The sequence below is a fragment of the Bombina bombina genome, chromosome 2, assembly GCF_027579735.1.
Source record: "Bombina bombina isolate aBomBom1 chromosome 2, aBomBom1.pri, whole genome shotgun sequence".
NCBI lineage: Eukaryota > Metazoa > Chordata > Amphibia > Anura > Bombinatoridae > Bombina > Bombina bombina.
The window spans coordinates 669,866,273-669,881,970 of NC_069500.1; the positions used below are offsets into that span (position 1 = coordinate 669,866,273).

A 15,698-nucleotide genomic window follows, 5' to 3' on the forward strand; every position below is an offset into this window, starting at 1 on the left:
AGACACTCACAAAGCTAATTGCCCTGTAAAGAAGATGTTGGGAAAATATGCAAGACAAATGTCGCACAAAGGAATTACCTGGGGTCTTCATCTTCTTTCTTTGAGGGCTATATGCAGCCCTGAACACTTCTTTAAATTTTAAATGAGAAGTACATATTTTTCCTAACAAATTAAAAAGTTGCATCCATTTACTGTCCCTGTGTTATGTGACAACCATCAGCCAATCACAAAACATATACATATACACAGAGAACTCTTGCACATGCTCAGTAGGTTAATTGACAAGTTCTTTAAAATTGCATTTTCTATCTGAAACATGAAATTTAATTTTGACTTTATTGTCCCATTAAGCACAATAATTGATCCCTTTACATACCTAACCTCTGCTGAAGCCAAGAGATCCTTCATTTTTCTGATACAACTTCTGTTAATGTGATAACGGATTTTCCATACCAAAATATATAATTCCTGGTGTAATAAATGTCTAACAGCGCTGTGAAAAGAACAGTGAGATCGCTTGATTTGACATTTAATTCCTCAACATATTAAATTATTTATATATAGATCATTGGATTAACCGCATCAGTGGGAACTGGGAAGTCAAAATCAGTGGAAGAAGCTATGATTTATATCAGTAAGCTATGTGCCAGCCTTGACACTGAAGTGATATCTACTGTCAAAGAACACCTGGATGACTTACAGAAAGTGGTTTACAAACCGGAGAAATGTAAGACATTTACAGTGTATGCTCTTTTTCCCATTCAGACATACTGCAATAAAGCTCTCTGCTTCACTTCATGTGCTGTAATTGGCAGTGCATTTTAATTAACCAATATGATAGTTCTTAATAGGTAACTGTTGCACCATTAATTTTGTCCCCCAGCAAAGTCTGTGATGCCCTAATTGAACAATTCCAATAAATAACTCTTTACTGTAACATATATATTATTTATGGATTCCTATACAATAGATCAAGACCACACCCAAACATCTATACGCCAGTTTTGAGAAAATATCAGTCTTATTTGTGTTAACCATTCTTACTTATTAGTTATGGGTCAGATATCTTGTTTGCATCAGGGAGAGCCCTAAGGTAACTATTAGTACTGAATAAAGGGAGGACACAGGAAATGTGTGAAATAGATAACTTTTATTGACATCTTATGCTAAACACAGCAAGGATGATACATTGGGCAATACTTAGATTTGATTATTAATAGCTTTTTAGTTGATAAAGATGGCATACACTGGTAGGGAAGAAGGTAACAGTCATCACACACAGAGGGAACTCCATCTCATCAGGTGACAAACACTTTGTAGAAGATGTTCAGCCTAGTCTTAGCTCAACAGGGACAATCCATGTTCAACACTGTGATGATAACCAAAAAGCAACCCTGAACCAAACTTTCAGTCTGCATCTCTCTCTACCTGTTGTGACTTGCCCGGAGCTCTTTGTCCCCCTTCCACAGAATTACAGAACTAACTTTTTATTACAAGACTCTGAACAATATATTAACAAGCAGTGATGTAGCTACTTTCCTGCCAATTGTTTAAAAACATTATTTCTCCAACATAGGTGTGTCCGGTCCACGGCGTCATCCTTACTTGTGGGATATTCTCTTCCCCAACAGGAAATGGCAAAGAGCCCAGCAAAGCTGGTCACATGATCCCTCCTAGGCTCCGCCTACCCCAGTCATTCTCTTTGCCGTTGTACAGGCAACATCTCCACGGAGATGGCTTAGAGTTTTTTAGTGTTTAACTGTAGTTTTTATTATTCAATCAAGAGTTTGTTATTTTAAAATAGTGCTGGTATGTACTATTTACTCAGAAACAGAAAAGAGATGAAGATTTCTGTTTGTATGAGGAAAATGATTTTAGCAACCGTTACTAAAATCCATGGCTGTTCCACACAGGACTGTTGAGAGCAATTAACTTCAGTTGGGGGAACAGTGAGCAGTCTCTTGCTGCTTGAGGTATGACACATTCTTACAAGACGATGTAATGCTGGAAGCTGTCATTTTCCCTATGGGATCCGGTAAGCCATGTTTATTAAGATAGTAAATAAGGGCTTCACAAGGGCTTATTAAGACTGTAGACTTTTTCTGGGCTAAATCGATTCATTATTAACACATATTTAGCCTTGAGGAATCATTTAATCTGGGTATTTTGATAAGATTATATCGGCAGGCACTGTTTTAGACACCTTATTCTTTAGGGGCTTTCCCAAATCATAGGCAGAGCCTCATTTTCGCGCCGGTGTTGCGCACTTGTTTTTGAGAGGCATGACATGCAGTCGCATGTGTGAGGAGCTCTGATACTTAGAAAAGACTTTCTGAAGGCGTCATTTGGTATCGTATTCCCCTTTGGGCTTGGTTGGGTCTCAGCAAAGCAGATACCAGGGACTGTAAAGGGGTTAAAGTTAAAAACGGCTCCGGTTCCGTTATTTTAAGGGTTAAAGCTTCCAAATTTGGTGTGCAATACTTTTAAGGCTTTAAGACACTGTGGTGAGATTTTGGTGAATTTTGAACAATTCCTTCATATTTTTTCGCAATTGCAGTAATAAAGTGTGTTCAGTTTAAAATTTAAAGTGACAGTAACGGTTTTATTTTAAAACGTTTTTTGTACTTTGTTATCAAGTTTATGCCTGTTTAACATGTCTGAACTACCAGATAGACTGTGTTCTGAATGTGGGGAAGCCAGAGTTCCTTCTCATTTAAATAAATGTGATTTATGTGACAATGACAATGATGCCCAAGATGATTCCTCAAGTGAGGGGAGTAAGCATGGTACTGCATCATTCCCTCCTTCGTCTACACGAGTCTTGCCCACTCAGGAGGCCCCTAGTACATCTAGCGCGCCAATACTCCTTACTATGCAACAATTAACGGCTGTAATGGATAATTCTGTCAAAAACATTTTAGCCAAAATGAACACTTATCAGCGTAAGCACGACTGCTCTGTTTTAGATACTGAAGAGCATGACGACGCTGATAATAATGGTTCTGAAGGGCCCCTAAACCAGTCTGATGGGGCCAGGGAGGTTTTGTCTGAGGGAGAAATTACTGATTCAGGGAACATTTCTCAACAAGCTGAACCTGATGTGATTACGTTTAAATTTAAGTTGGAACATCTCCGCATTCTGCTTAAGGAGGTATTATCCACTCTGGATGATTGTGACAAGTTGGTCATCCCAGAGAAACTATGTAAAATGGACAAGTTCCTAGAGGTCCCGGGGCTCCCAGAAGCTTTTCCTATACCCAAGCGGGTGGCGGACATTGTAAATAAAGAATGGGAAAGGCCCGGTATTCCTTTCGTCCCTCCCCCCATATTTAAAAAATTGTTTCCTATGGTCGACCCCAGAAAGGACTTATGGCAGACAGTCCCCAAGGTCGAGGGAGCGGTTTCCACCTTAAACAAACGCACCACTATACCCATAGAAGATAGTTGTGCTTTCAAAGATCCTATGGATAAAAAATTAGAAGGTTTACTTAAAAAGATGTTTGTTCAGCAGGGTTACCTTCTACAACCAATTTCATGCATTGTCCCTGTCGCTACAGCCGCGTGTTTCTGGTTCGATGAGCTGGTAAAGGCGGTCGATAGTGATTCTCCTCCTTATGAGGAGATTATGGACAGAATCAATGCTCTCAAATTGGCTAATTCTTTCACCTTAGACGCCACTTTGCAATTGGCTAGGTTAGCGGCTAAGAACTCTGGGTTTGCTATTGTGGCGCGCAGAGCGCTTTGGTTGAAATCTTGGTCAGCTGATGCGTCTTCCAAGAACAAGCTACTTAACATTCCTTTCAAGGGGAAAACGCTGTTTGGCCCTGACTTGAAAGAGATTATCTCTGATATCACTGGGGGTAAGGGCCACGCCCTTCCTCAGGATCGGCCTTTCAAGGCAAAAAATAAACCTAATTTTCGTCCCTTTCGTAGAAACGGACCAGCCCAAAGTGCTACGTCCTCTAAGCAAGAGGGTAATTCTTCTCAAGCCAAGCCAGCTTGGAGACCAATGCAAGGCTGGAACAAGGGAAAGCAGGCCAAGAAACCTGCCACTGCTACCAAGACAGCATGAAATGTTGGCCCCCGATCCGGGACCGGATCTGGTGGGGGGCAGACTCTCTCTCTTCGCTCAGGCTTGGGCAAGAGATGTTCTGGATCCTTGGGCGCTAGAAATAGTCTCCCAAGGTTATTTTCTGGAGTTCAAGGGGCTTCCCCCAAGGGGGAGGTTCCACAGGTCTCAGTTGTCTTCAGACCACATAAAAAGACAGGCATTCTTACATTGTGTAGAAGACCTGTTAAAAATGGGAGTGATTCATCCTGTTCCATTAGGAGAACAAGGGATGGGGTTCTACTCCAATCTGTTCATAGTTCCCAAAAAAGAGGGAACGTTCAGACCAATCTTAGATCTCAAGATCTTAAACAAGTTTCTCAAGGTTCCATCGTTCAAGATGGAAACCATTCGAACAATTCTTCCTTCCATCCAGGAAGGTCAATTCATGACCACGGTGGATTTAAAGGATGCGTATCTACATATTCCTATCCACAAGGAACATCATCGGTTCCTAAGGTTCGCATTCCTGGACAAGCATTACCAGTTTGTGGCGCTTCCTTTCGGATTAGCCACTGCTCCAAGGATTTTCACAAAGGTACTAGGGTCCCTTCTAGCTGTGCTAAGACCAAGGGGCATTGCCGTAGTACCTTACTTGGACGACATTCTGATTCAAGCGTCGTCCCTTCCTCAAGCAAAGGCTCACACGGACATTGTCCTGGCCTTTCTCAGATCTCACGGATGGAAAGTGAACGTGGAAAAGAGTTCTCTATCTCCGTCAACAAGGGTTCCCTTCTTGGGAACAATAATAGACTCCTTAGAAATGAGGATTTTTCTGACAGAAGCCAGAAAAACAAAGCTTCTAGACTCTTGTCGGATACTTCATTCCGTTCCTCTTCCTTCCATAGCGCAGTGCATGGAAGTGATAGGTTTGATGGTAGCGGCAATGGACATAGTTCCTTTTGCGCGCATTCATCTAAGACCATTACAACTGTGCATGCTCAGTCAGTGGAATGGGGACTATACAGACTTGTCTCCGAAGATACAAGTAAATCAGAGGACCAGAGACTCACTCCGTTGGTGGCTGTCCCTGGACAACCTGTCACAAGGGATGACCTTCCGCAGACCAGAGTGGGTCATTGTCACGACCGACGCCAGTCTGATGGGCTGGGGCGCGGTCTGGGGATCCCTGAAAGCTCAGGGTCTTTGGTCTCGGGAAGAATCTCTTCTACCGATAAATATTCTGGAACTGAGAGCGATATTCAATGCTCTCAAAGTTTGGCCTCAGCTAGCGAGGGCCAAGTTCATACGGTTTCAATCAGACAACATGACAACTGTTGCGTACATCAACCATCAGGGGGGAACAAGGAGTTCCCTAGCGATGGAAGAAGTGACCAAAATCATTCTATGGGCGGAGTCTCACTCCTGCCACCTGTCTGCTATCCACATCCCAGGAGTGGAAAATTGGGAAGCGGATTTTCTGAGTCGTCAGACATTGCATCCGGGGGAGTGGGAACTCCATCCGGAAATCTTTGCCCAAGTCACTCAACTGTGGGGCATTCCAGACATGGATCTGATGGCCTCTCGTCAGAACTTCAAAGTTCCTTGCTACGGGTCCAGATCCAGGGATCCCAAGGCGGCTCTAGTGGATGCACTAGTAGCACCTTGGACCTTCAAACTAGCTTATGTGTTCCCGCCGTTTCCTCTCATCCCCAGGCTGGTAGCCAGGATCAATCAGGAGAGGGCGTCGGTGATCTTGATAGCTCCTGCGTGGCCACGCAGGACTTGGTATGCAGATCTGGTGAATATGTCATCGGCTCCACCATGGAAGCTACCTTTGAGATGAGACCTTCTTGTTCAGGGTCCGTTCGAGCATCCGAATCTGGTCTCACTCCAGCTGACTGCTTGGAGATTGAACGCTTGATCTTATCGAAGCGAGGGTTCTCAGATTCTGTTATCGATACTCTTGTTCAGGCCAGAAATCCTGTAACTAGAAAGATTTACCACAAAATTTGGAAAAAATATATCTGTTGGTGTGAATCTAAAGGATTCCCTTGGGACAAGGTTAAGATTCCTAAGATTCTATACTTCCTTCAAGAAGGATTGGAAAAAGGATTATCTGCAAGTTCCCTGAAGGGACAGATTTCTGCCTTGTCTGTGTTACTTCACAAAAAGCTGGCAGTTGTGCCAGATGTTCAAGCCTTTGTTCAGGCTCTGGTCAGAATCAAGCCTGTTTACAAACCTTTGACTCCTCCTTGGAGTCTCAACTTAGTTCTTACAGTTCTTCAGGGGGTTCCGTTTGAACCCTTACATTCCGTTGATATTAAGTTATTATCTTGGAAAGTTTTGTTTTTGGTTGCAATTTCTTCTGCTCGAAGAGTTTCAGAATTATCTGCTCTGCAGTGTTCTCCTCCTTATCTGGTGTTCCATGCAGATAAGGTGGTTTTACGTACTAAACCTGGTTTTCTTCCAAAAGTTGTTTCTAACAAAAACATTAACCAGGAGATTATCGTACCTTCTCTGTGTCCGAAACCAGTTTCGAAGAAGGAACGTTTGTTGCACAATTTGGATGTTGTTCGCGCTCTAAAATTCTATTTAGATGCTACAAAGGATTTTAGACAAACATCTTCCTTGTTTGTTGTTTATTCCGGTAAAAGGAGAGGTCAAAAAGCAACTTCTACCTCTCTCTCTTTTTGGATTAAAAGCATCATCAGATTGGCTTACGAGACTGCCGGACGGCAGCCTCCCGAAAGAATCACAGCTCATTCCACTAGGGCTGTGGCTTCCACATGGGCCTTCAAGAACGAGGCTTCTGTTGATCAGATATGTAGGGCAGCGACTTGGTCTTCACTGCACACTTTTACCAAATTTTACAAGTTTGATACTTTTGCTTCTTCTGAGGCTATTTTTGGGAGAAAGGTTTTGCAAACCGTGGTGCCTTCCATTTAGGTGACCTGATTTGCTCCCTCCCTTCATCCGTGTCCTAAAGCTTTGGTATTGGTTCCCACAAGTAAGGATGACGCCGTGGTCCGGACACACCTATGTTGGAGAAAACAGAATTTATGTTTACCTGATAAATTACTTTCTCCAACGGTGTGTCCGGTCCACGGCCCGCCCTGGTTTTTTAATCAGGTCTGATATTTTATTTTCTTTAACTACAGTCACCACGGTATCATATGGTTTCTCCTATGCAAATATTCCTCCTTAACGTCGGTCGAATGACTGGGGTAGGCGGAGCCTAGGAGGGATCATGTGACCAGCTTTGCTGGGCTCTTTGCCATTTCCTGTTGGGGAAGAGAATATCCCACAAGTAAGGATGACGCCGTGGACCGGACACACCGTTGGAGAAAGTAATTTATCAGGTAAACATAAATTCTGTTATTAATTAGTCATAAGTTAGTTTCTCGTAGTCCTATGCAATACTGAAGGCCTATATTGTCACACACTGAACAGGGACATAAACAAAGCCTAATTTCCAAGGCCTAAGCTGGCCTGCAATTATATGTGTTCTATAAAAGCAAAATTTTAATACGAACTGCTAATACATTGTCAACACCAGAATTTTTGTTGTTTAAAAAGATAGATAATCCCTTTATTACCCATTTCCCAGTTTTGCATAACCAACACAGTTATATTAATACACTTTTTACCTCTGTAATTACCGTGTATCTAAGCCTCTGCAGACTGCCCCCTTATTTCAGTTCTTTTGACAGACTTGCAATTTAGCCAATCAGTGCTGACTCCTAGGTAACTTCACGTGCGTGCGCTCAATGTTATCTAATAGACACACATGAACTAATGCCCTCTAGCGGTGAAAAACTGTCAAAATGCATCCACATAAAGGGTGGCCTTCAAGGTCTAAGAAATTAGCATATGAGCCTGCCTAGGTTTGACTTTCAACTAAGAATACCAAGAGAACAAAGCAAACTTGGTGATAAAAGTAAATTGGAAAGTTGTTTAAAATTACATGCCCTATTTGAATCATGAAAGTTTATTTTGGACTTGACTGTCCCTTTAATTATTTATGCATGGAATCATGAAAAGTTTCCAATCCTTTACATATCCTATGTGTACATTTAACATAAATATAATACATAGTAAGCAATACTCACTAAACGCACTCTTCAGTCTATTCCAAATCATAAGCTTCATCAGTTCATACATTTGCAGCTGATTCACTAAAGATCACTCATCTGAATAACATATAAATTGGTGAAGCTAGTGAGGCCCACTGCCTTGCACCCACTTTGTGAAATTCATTAAGAAGCCTATGTAGCCTCCCCAACTTCGCCAATACAGCTGATTCACTGACACTCACTCATTTATTCATTCTTTAGTGAATCAACTTCATAGAATAAGCAGTAGAAGCTGGTGAAGGTAGAGAGTCTTAGTAAAAATTGCATGATTATTGTGATCAACGTGGACTTCTGCATTCACAGAACTCTACCGCTTTACTTTTTTTCCAAATATTTGTTGGGTAACTGTGCCAGGTGTGAACTTAAATGTACACTATAGCAACAAAAAAAAAAGATATCAGAATTTTCCCCAGAAAAAAATGTTAAATAAAAGTTGTTTAAATTCAAATTGAAACAAATACTGCAATAGTGATTTGGGTCTTCCTTGTAACCCCCACTGGCTGGTAAAGACAACTGTATCTGGTTTATTGGTGGAGAGGGACGTGCCTCTGCACACATGACAAGAATAACAATTGTTTTTTTAGGGCAGGAACATGTTTGTTTGTTTAATAAACTGAAATCTATACAATGAAATACAAATACCTTGCTTTAGAGTAAACAAAGAAAATAAATGACTACAGTAATCTTAAAAAAAATCACCATTGACGAAGAATTAGCTGTGCTTTTATTTGTGTTCCCTAAGACAGATTTTGAAACCACCTTCATCTGAAAGCTGAATTTTCCTCTAATTTCTACCTAATATTGTTCTGTATAGTTCAACTTTATACTTTTTTATATGCTTCTTGTGCACTGCTGACAAATTCTATTCTCATTTATTTTCACTAGCTATCAAAGAGGTATCTCCTCGTGGGACAGACCCATTTAAGGATATCATGTCAACAATAATGATGGAGACCGAAGAAATGGCTAAAGAGGTTTACCCAGACCTTGGTAAGAAGATATTAGACCTTGTTGCTTTCACGTGGCCATTAGTATTACATGTCTGAAATAAAAATGGTAAAATAAATACTACATTAAAATCAATAACATATTATACAAAGGCCAACATAAATTGACAGAACTTATCAAGGTAAAACTGTTTCTGTAGATTTTGTTTGGTTGTAGTGAACAAATTAAACCTTATTTTTTATTTATATTTTTATTGCCAGTTGTTTTGAATTATAGCTCAGAGTTTGCTACCTGTAGTGGCATTTGTTTGACAGGTTGGGTCATGTGCAGATTCAGGTGAAGTCTTTTTTTTTTTAAGAATACTTTTAAAATACTCTTAAAGGGATATGAAACACAATTTCTTTCTTTCATGATTTAAATAGAGCATGCAATTTTAAGCAACTTTCTAATGTACTCCTATTATCAATTTTAAATGTAGCCACCAATCATCAAGTGCTTCCCAGGGTTCTGAACCAAAAATGGGCTGGCTCCTAAGATTACATTCTTGCTTTTTCAAATAAAGATACCAAGAGAACAAATCAGAATTTGATAATAGGAGTAAATTAGAAAGTTGCTTGAAATTGCATGCTCTATCTGAATCATAACCGAAAAAATGTCGGTTTCATATCCCTTTAATAGCATGTTTCGGTATCTTATTCAAAGATGCACTGATTTTTGCTGTGCCCTTAAGATATTCGTAACTGACTCTTAACTTGACCTTTCTTTTCCAACTCTTCTGTTCCTCTTTTTTATGTCTCTGTTGACACCTAGTAAATGCTATATAAAGCAGGGACTATATGGGAGAGTCACACACAGCACAGTATTAGTAAATGGCAAGGCACTCTAGATGACTGGTGCCGTTTATATGCGCTGCCCTAGACACAAGTCTTGCTAGCTGTAGTAGCTCTGGGGGAGGTGCAGATCGTTACTGCAATACCCAGCTGCCCTATGTATGCAGTGTTGTGCCTTTTCTACATCTCTGAAGGTCAAGGTGATGTATAAGGGAGGAAGAAAGGGGGATTTAAGCAAAATAAAGTGTGAATAGGTAGTAGCATATGAGGTAGCCCACAAGCACCCTCCCCCTCATGGAGGCAATAACTTTATGCTGCTCTTGCTACCTTCATCATACTATTCTCAGTGCTTAATTTCATTACAAACCGGCAGTCAGGCTAGTAGCGGAGATGTTGCCAGGCAGTAGCTGCTGATCTTATTCACCTCCTTGTTTTTCAGATTCTATTTCAAATAATCAGAATCGGGGCTTTGGGACTCAGTTGTATGAGCAGTGGATTGTTGGTGTCCAGCAGAAATGCCGTCTTTTACAAATGGAGAACAAAGAGGAAGAGAGGCGCATATGCAGCGCCATGTTTACCTTTACTAACCATTTAAGGGTACGACACTACTAGTTCCCTTCATTACTTCTTACAATCTCGCTAATGGTTTATTTCAGAGCTGTTCTTTTTTTTTTTTAAATGGGCTTGAGCCATATTAGATTAAGAGCTTTGGAGCTTTCTTGTTATTACTGTTTAATTCTAGAAAGTATTATATAAGAAGAGAAGTTATCATGTTGGTATATATCCTTTATAAATAAACTATATACACTGTGTGCAGAATTATTAGGCAAATGAGTATTTTGACCACATCATCCTCTTTATGCATGTTGTCTTACTCCAAGCTGTATAGGCTCGAAAGCCTACTACCAATTAAGCATATTAGGTCATGTGCATCTCTGTAATGAGAAGGGGTGTGGTCTAATGACATCAACACCCTATATCAGGTGTGCATAATTATTAGGCAACTTCCTTTCCTTTGGCAAAATGGGTCAAAAGAAGGACTTGACAGGCTCAGAAAAGTCAAAAATAGTGAGATATCTTGCAGAGGGATACAGCACTCTTAAAATTGCAAAGCTTCTGAAGCGTGATCATCGAACAATCAAGCGTTTCATTCAAAATAGTCAACAGGGTCGCAAGAAGCGTGTGGAAAAACCAGGGCGCAAAATAACTGGCCATGAACTGAGAAAAGTCAAGCGTGCAGCTGCCAAGATGCCACTTGCCACCAGTTTGGCCATATTTCAGAGCTGCAACATCACTGGAGTGCCCAAAAGCACAAGGTGTGCAATACTCAGAGACATGGCCAAGGTAAGAAAGGCTAAAAGACGACCACCACTGAACAAGACACACAAGCTGAAACGTCAAGACTGGGCCAAGAAATATCTCAAGACTGATTTTTCTAAGGTTTTATGGACTGATGAAATGAGAGTGAGTCTTGATGGGCCAGATGGATGGGCCAGTGGCTGGATTGGTAAAGGGCAGAGAGCTCCAGTCCGACTCAGACGCCAGCAAGGTGGAGGTGGAGTACTGGTTTGGGCTGGTATCATCAAAGATGAGCTTGTGGGGCCTTTTCGGGTTGAGGATGGAGTCAAGCTCAACTCCCAGTCCTACTGCCAGTTTCTGGAAGACACCTTCTTCAAGCAGTGGTACAGGAAGAAGTCTGCATCCTTCAAGAAAAACATGATTTTCATGCAGGACAATGCTCCATCACACGCGTCCAAGTACTCCACAGCGTGGCTGGCAAGAAAGGGTATAAAAGAAGAAAATCTAATGACATGGCCTCCTTGTTCACCTGATCTGAACCCCATTGAGAACCTGTGGTCCATCATCAAATGTGAGATTTACAAGGAGGGAAAACAGTACACCTCTCTGAACAGTGTCTGGGAGGCTGTGGTTGCTGCTGCACGCAATGTTGATGGTGAACAGATCAAAACACTGACAGAATCCATGGATGGCAGGCTTTTGAGTGTCCTTGCAAAGAAAGGTGGCTATATTGGTCACTGATTTGTTTTTGTTTTGTTTTTGAATGTCAGAAATGTATATTTGTGAATGTTGAGATGTTATATTGGTTTCACTAGTAAAAATAAATAATTGAAATGGGTATATATTTGTTTTTTGTTAAGTTGCCTAATAATTATGCACAGTAATAGTCACCTGCACACACAGATATCCCCCTAAAGTAGCTATAACTAAAAACAAACTAAAAACTTCTTCCAAAACTATTCAGCTTTGATATTAATGAGTTTTTTGGGTTCATTGAGAACATGGTTGTTGTTCAATAATAAAATTAATCCTCAAAAATACAACTTGCCTAATAATTCTGCACTCCCTGTATACTTTCTCTACAGAATTTAATGCATAACATTAAAGGGGCACGAAACCCAAAACAATTATTTTGTGATTTAGAAAATATAATTTTAAAGTGTCAGTAAATGTTGGTATTTTACGTATCACATATTGTCAGACTATAATTTTCTGAGCACTTAGCTATTATATTAAAAAAATATATATATTTTAAAACGAAGTAATAGCATATAGAAATTACCAAAAATGAAAGTTATGGAAGTCCTAACTCTCCGCCCATCAAGGCAATCCTACTGTGGGAGTGTTATCTCTGCTAACAGTTCACCCCCAGTAACTCCCATTACTGCTCGTTCACAATCTTTTTTCAGTTAAGCGTTTCTGGCCAGCTACTCAAACTGCGCATGCGCATTAACAGCGTAATGGTAAATACTGGATCGCTGTTATTTTAGTATAGTGATTCATTGTTTTAGTAATATCGTATGTGAAAATGCAAGAAAGGACCTATTGTTTACCTTGGATGCTTAAAATAAAAGGAAAAATATTTAATTTTTCACAGTTCCTGTGTAACTTCATTATGCGCATGCCCAGTATGTCTCCAGCAAATCCCTGTCAATCAATGATCGCGCGTCCCTGACACTCAAGGAGCTGCGCGATCGATACATAGGGGATTGGTTAGGAAGATGAAGAATAGGAAAAATATCACTAGACATAACCAGCATTGGGCGGTCAGCATTAACTCCCTGTAAGTAAGGTTAGTAGATGATTTTAATAATGTTAGAAATAGTTTTAAAATGTGAAATGCCGCTAGATCGTCATATTTGCATGAGGCATTTTGAAAAATGAAATGAAAAAAACTATGTTTACTGTCCCTTTAAACAACTTTCCAATTTACTTCTATTATTTAATTTTCTTCATTCTTTTGTTATCCTTTGCTGAAAGTTTTATCTAGAAAAGCTCAGGAGCATCAAAGAACCTATGTTCTAGCTGCTGATTGGTGGCTGCATATATATACCGATTGTCATTGGCTCACCCATGTGTTTAGTTAGAAACTAGTAGTGCATTGCTGCTCCTTCAACAAATGATACCAAGACAATGAATTTGATAATAAAATCTTATGTTCTACCTAAATCATGAAATAAATGTTTGGGTTTCGTGTCCCTTTAATTATATTTTCTAAGAAGAGTGCATAGATTAACAAATAATATTTAACCTGTTTTTAAGTACTGATATGGTGTATTTTTTTGTACCCCAGAAGTACAATGACTCTATTATGATCAATGATGATGCAAGAACCCAGGATGCTTTGGAGTATTTGGAAACCTTTATCTACAATGTCAAAAATGGAAGTTATAACCAGATAGAACAACAACTGACAAAGAGGTTTGAAGGTCTGTAATATAAAACTGTTAAGATCACTTAGCAAATATAAAAATAAACATTTGTATTTCAGAAATAGCTTCATAAACTTGAAGTGACCTAGCTAAAATATTAACATCACCAAGATCTTAATGATACTTTGGGGCTAGATCCAGGTTATAAATATATACATATATATGTATGTGTTAATATGTGTTTATACACATATTAACACATAAATATATATGTATATGAGCATATACATATATATTTACAGGGATACATCAGTCCCCATAGACCGGAATGTAAAGGCACTGCTTTCTCCAACATAGGTGTGTCCGGTCCACGGCGTCATCCTTACTTGTGGGATATTCTCTTCCCCAACAGGAAATGGCAAAGAGCCCAGCAAAGCTGGTCACATGATCCCTCCTAGGCTCCGCCTACCCCAGTCATTCTCTTTGCCGTTGTACAGGCAACATCTCCACGGAGATGGCTTAGAGTTTTTTAGTGTTTAACTGTAGTTTTTTATTATTCAATCAAGAGTTTGTTATTTTGAAATAGTGCTGGTATGTACTATTTACTCAGAAACAGAAAAGAGATGAAGATTTCTGTTTGTATGAGGAAAATGATTTTAGCAACCGTAACTAAAATCCATGGCTGTTCCACACAGGACTGTTGAGAGCAATTAACTTCAGTTGGGGGAACAGTGTGCAGTCTCTTGCTGCTTGAGGTATGACACATTCTAACAAGACGATGTAATGCTGGAAGCTGTCATTTTCCCTATGGGATCCGGTAAGCCATATTTATTACGATCGTAAATAAGGGCTTCACAAGGGCTTATTTAGACTGTAGACTTTTCTGGGCTAAATCGATTCATTATTAACACATATTTAGCCTTGAGGAATCATTTTATCTGGGTATTTTGATATAATAATATCGGCAGGCACTGTATTAGACACCTTATTTCTTAGGGGCTTTCCCAAAGCATAAGCAGAGTCTCATTTTCGCGCCGGTGTGGCGCACTTGTTTTTGAGAGGCATGGCATGCAGTCGCATGTGAGAGGAGCTCTGATACTTAGAAAAGACTTTCTGAAGGCGTCATTTGGTATCGTATTCCCCTTGGGGTTTGGTTGGGTCTCAGCAAAGCAGATACCAGGGACTGTTAAGGGGTTAAAGCTTAAAACGGCTCCGGTTCCGTTATTTTAAGGGTTAAAGCTTCCAAATTTGGTGTGCAATATTTTTAAGGCTTTAAGACACTGTGGTGAAAATTTGGTGAATTTTGAACAATTCCTTCATGTTTTTTCGCAATTGCAGTAATAAAGTGTGTTCAGTTTAAAATTTAAAGTGACAGTAACGGTTTTATTTTAAAACGTTTTTTGTACTTTCTTATCAAGTTTATGCCTGTTTAACATGTCTGAACTACCAGATAGACTGTGTTCTGAATGTGGGGAAGCCAGAATTCCTATTCATTTAAATAAATGTGATTTATGTGATAATGACAATGATGCCCAAGATGATTCCTCAAGTGAGGGGAGTAAGCATGGTACTGCATCATTCCCTCCTTCGTCTACACGAGTCTTGCCCACTCAGGAGGCCCCTAGTACATCTAGCGCGCCAATACTCCTTACTATGCAACAATTAACGGCTGTAATGGATAATTCTGTCAAAAACATTTTAGCCAAAATGAACCCTTGTCAGCGTAAGCGTGGCTGCTCTGTTTTAGTTACTGAAGAGCATGACGACGCTGATATTAATATCTCTGAAGGGCCCCTAACCCAATCTGAGGGGGCCAGGGAGGTTTTGTCTGAGGGAGAAATTACTGATTCAGGGAACATTTCTCATCAGGCTGAATCTGATGTGATTACATTTAAATTTAAGTTGGAACATCTCCGCATTTTGCTTAAGGAGGTATTATCCACTCTGGATGATTGTGAAAAGTTGGTCATCCCAGAGAAACTATGTAAAATGGACAAGTTCCTAGAGGTGCCGGGGCTCCCAGAAGCTTTTCCTATACCCAAGCGGGTGGCGGACATTGTTAATA

The 15,698-nt window shown here is 40.1% G+C and overlaps 1 protein-coding gene across 1 annotated transcript in view; it reads left to right on the forward strand.

The window, feature by feature from the left end:
- Window positions 1-15,698, forward strand: part of RIGI (RNA sensor RIG-I) — a 149,645-nt gene that overhangs the window by 83,022 nt on the left and 50,925 nt on the right. The window contains exons 11-14 of the mRNA XM_053702627.1: window positions 565-727; window positions 9,070-9,174; window positions 10,402-10,559; window positions 13,555-13,690. Of these exons, the coding sequence (XP_053558602.1) occupies window positions 565-727; window positions 9,070-9,174; window positions 10,402-10,559; window positions 13,555-13,690 (562 nt within the window). The remainder of the gene's footprint in view (window positions 1-564; window positions 728-9,069; window positions 9,175-10,401; window positions 10,560-13,554; window positions 13,691-15,698) is intronic.